Below are 2500 nucleotides of genomic sequence, written 5' to 3' on the forward strand. Positions count from 1 at the left end.
TAATGATGATGGTAATGATGATGATGGTAATGATGGTGATGATGATGATGATGATGAGGAGGATGGCAATGGTGGTGCTAATAATGATGATGATGATGATGATGATATATTCCTCTTACCTCCGAGTGGAGTTGGTGTGTGAGCTGGCCTCGGGGGCAGGGCCTCTGACGGCACCCTCACGTGGCGGAAGAGGGGCTGAGAACAGAAAGGAGCTGAGGAACCTCCAGACGGCCAGCAGGGGGAAGATGAGAGAGCCCAGCATGGCCCAGACGCCCCCTGCTGGGGAGCGGACTGCATAGCCGCTGCTTTCCGACTGCTGAGAGGAAGAGGCAGGATCAACATGGGGGCTTCACCGTTTTCCCCAAAACACATGGTTTGATCGTTGAGATCAGGACTCGGCCAAAATCCTTGTGACTGAGAAAAGCTCAACTGTCCCAAAGCTCAACGTTGGAACCATGTGGGACTCAACTTTAGCTTCTATTAAAAAGAAAATCAGCGGAAACTCGTGTTTTTTTTCGTTCCACCTTTCACTCAATGACTTTGCAGCATTTACAGAGAATAATGTGGACAGCATAGAACTGTAGAACATCGTCTTTTTTTCTTTTTGTCTTAACAAAAAGATTTTTTCTTTTTAAATATCTAACACGTTACTGCCCCCTTGTGGCCTGTGTGAGTTACTGTTAACAATGTTTAACTGAACATAACTAAATTAAAAGTACGATACCTTGTGAATAGTTTCCTTTTTTTCACCAAATTAATTCCTTATTAAATTAAGAACTGTATGAATGAAATTAATGACACAACAAACCATATCATATTCAGACGAGGAAACAATTACTGTTCATTACTTCTTTCACATCTTGTGTTGTGTTCATTTTGTCTTTCCAGAATTTAAGACAAGCAAAAAACTGATTCTTCAGATAAAGTTGTTGCTCTAATAAATTCATAAGTTCTGTTATTATTTTGGATGTCTGTCAGACTGTCATCATAGGAATTGCTATGAGACAATGAGTCACGCCTGATTTGCAAAAGAATTGATTACGGTGCAGCGGTGTCGGAATGATTTCAAATGAAATGCAGAAACTATTTTGAGGCGCTCAAACACGTCGACGGACGTTTGGCACTCACGGGCAGCAGAACCACAGATGCACTGGGCACCAGTTCCAGCTCCAGCAGAGTTCTGTCCAGGTCCTCCCTGGTGAACTCCCGGCGAGGAAACATGGTGGCCAGAGAGAAGTTCCCGTAGCGGCTCCCCACTTCCTGAGAACGACAAGGTTCCACCGGCAGGCGGGTGAGGAAGGAAGCAGAGCGAGTGACAGAAATCCACCGCGGACTCGCGGTGGATTCGACAGAGACTGGAGGGCTGAGACCATCCACCGCTAAAGACTCGAGAGCAGTGGTTCTCAACTGGTGGAGTCTCAGGACCACCAGCAGTTTTTTTTCCCCTCATCATCAAGTCGAGACCCAAGTTTATTCCACTAAAATAAAAACGCTAGCCAATTTTCTATCATCAGTCAATGTAATGCTGAAATGATGCTATTTTTTCTCTTTAAATAATATGTATATATAGATATACATGTATATATACATATACATATACATGTATATCTATATCTATATATATATAGATATACATGTATATATACATACATATATACACACAAATATATATACATGTTCGTGTATATATACATATACATATATATATATATATACACATATACATATATATATGTATATATATACATATACATAATACATACATATAAATATATATGTATATATTTTTTTTTAACCCCCTCCCCACCTTCTTTTTCAAAAAAAGGGCAACTTCCTACAAAGCTCCGACCCAATCAGAACAGGTCCGTGCCCCACTTTTGGGTCACGACAGGCCAGTTGAGAAACAGTGGTTTAAGTTGTTGGGTGGTGGCTCTCTTCCTGCATGAACTCAACACATGTTGCTGTTTAACATAGATAAACACAATCAGGCATTTCAAAAAGCTGGCGTCAATTAAAACTACCAAAGTCATGAAATGCTCAGAAGAAATTCAATCATTACATGAGGCGTCTAAGATTACCACTCAACATCATGCGCTGTCAACCCCACAAATAACACTCAATTAATAATACGTGCGAGGTGGGGAGTCGTGTTTTAATTCCCAACATGGAGACACTTGACGGAACACAAGGGACACAAGTGTTGCAGTTGTGCGTCGTTTGTGTCCGAGCGAGGGACCGACCTGGACAACAAAGTGTCGAGCCTCCTGCAGTCGAGTCTGGGACGGGAAGCTGCTGCTCAGAGACGAACCGTTGGGGAGGCGGAACTGGATCCTGGCTGTGGCGCTGGACACACCGAGAAACACAGAGGAATGATGCTATCGACACGCCACCTGCAAACTATACGATGTCAGCCGCGGACTATATTCGCACATCAATACAGTACACACACACACACACACACACACACGCACGAGAGAGAAAAGAGCACTGGAGACTCATC

At 42.9% G+C, this 2500-nt stretch overlaps 1 protein-coding gene across 2 annotated transcripts in view; it reads right to left on the reverse strand.

Annotated features, from left to right (window-relative positions):
• The window catches only part of ubxn4 (UBX domain protein 4), a 15072-nt gene that overhangs the window by 1753 nt on the left and 10819 nt on the right, over positions 1 to 2500 (reverse strand). Inside the window, exons 10-12 of one of the 2 annotated variants that reach the window (XM_076030515.1) lie at positions 2241 to 2343; positions 1129 to 1260; positions 120 to 313 (exon numbers count right to left, since the gene is read on the reverse strand). In XM_076030515.1, coding sequence (XP_075886630.1) covers positions 120 to 313; positions 1129 to 1260; positions 2241 to 2343 — 429 coding nt within the window. Of the gene's footprint in view, positions 1 to 119; positions 317 to 1128; positions 1261 to 2240; positions 2344 to 2500 lie in introns of both variants that reach the window. The other variant, XM_076030513.1, reaches the window with a different exon arrangement.

This window comes from Nelusetta ayraudi, unplaced genomic scaffold, assembly GCF_046127955.1.
Source record: "Nelusetta ayraudi isolate G7.1 ecotype Tasmania unplaced genomic scaffold, CSIRO-AGI_Nayr_v1 ptg000028l, whole genome shotgun sequence".
NCBI lineage: Eukaryota > Metazoa > Chordata > Actinopteri > Tetraodontiformes > Monacanthidae > Nelusetta > Nelusetta ayraudi.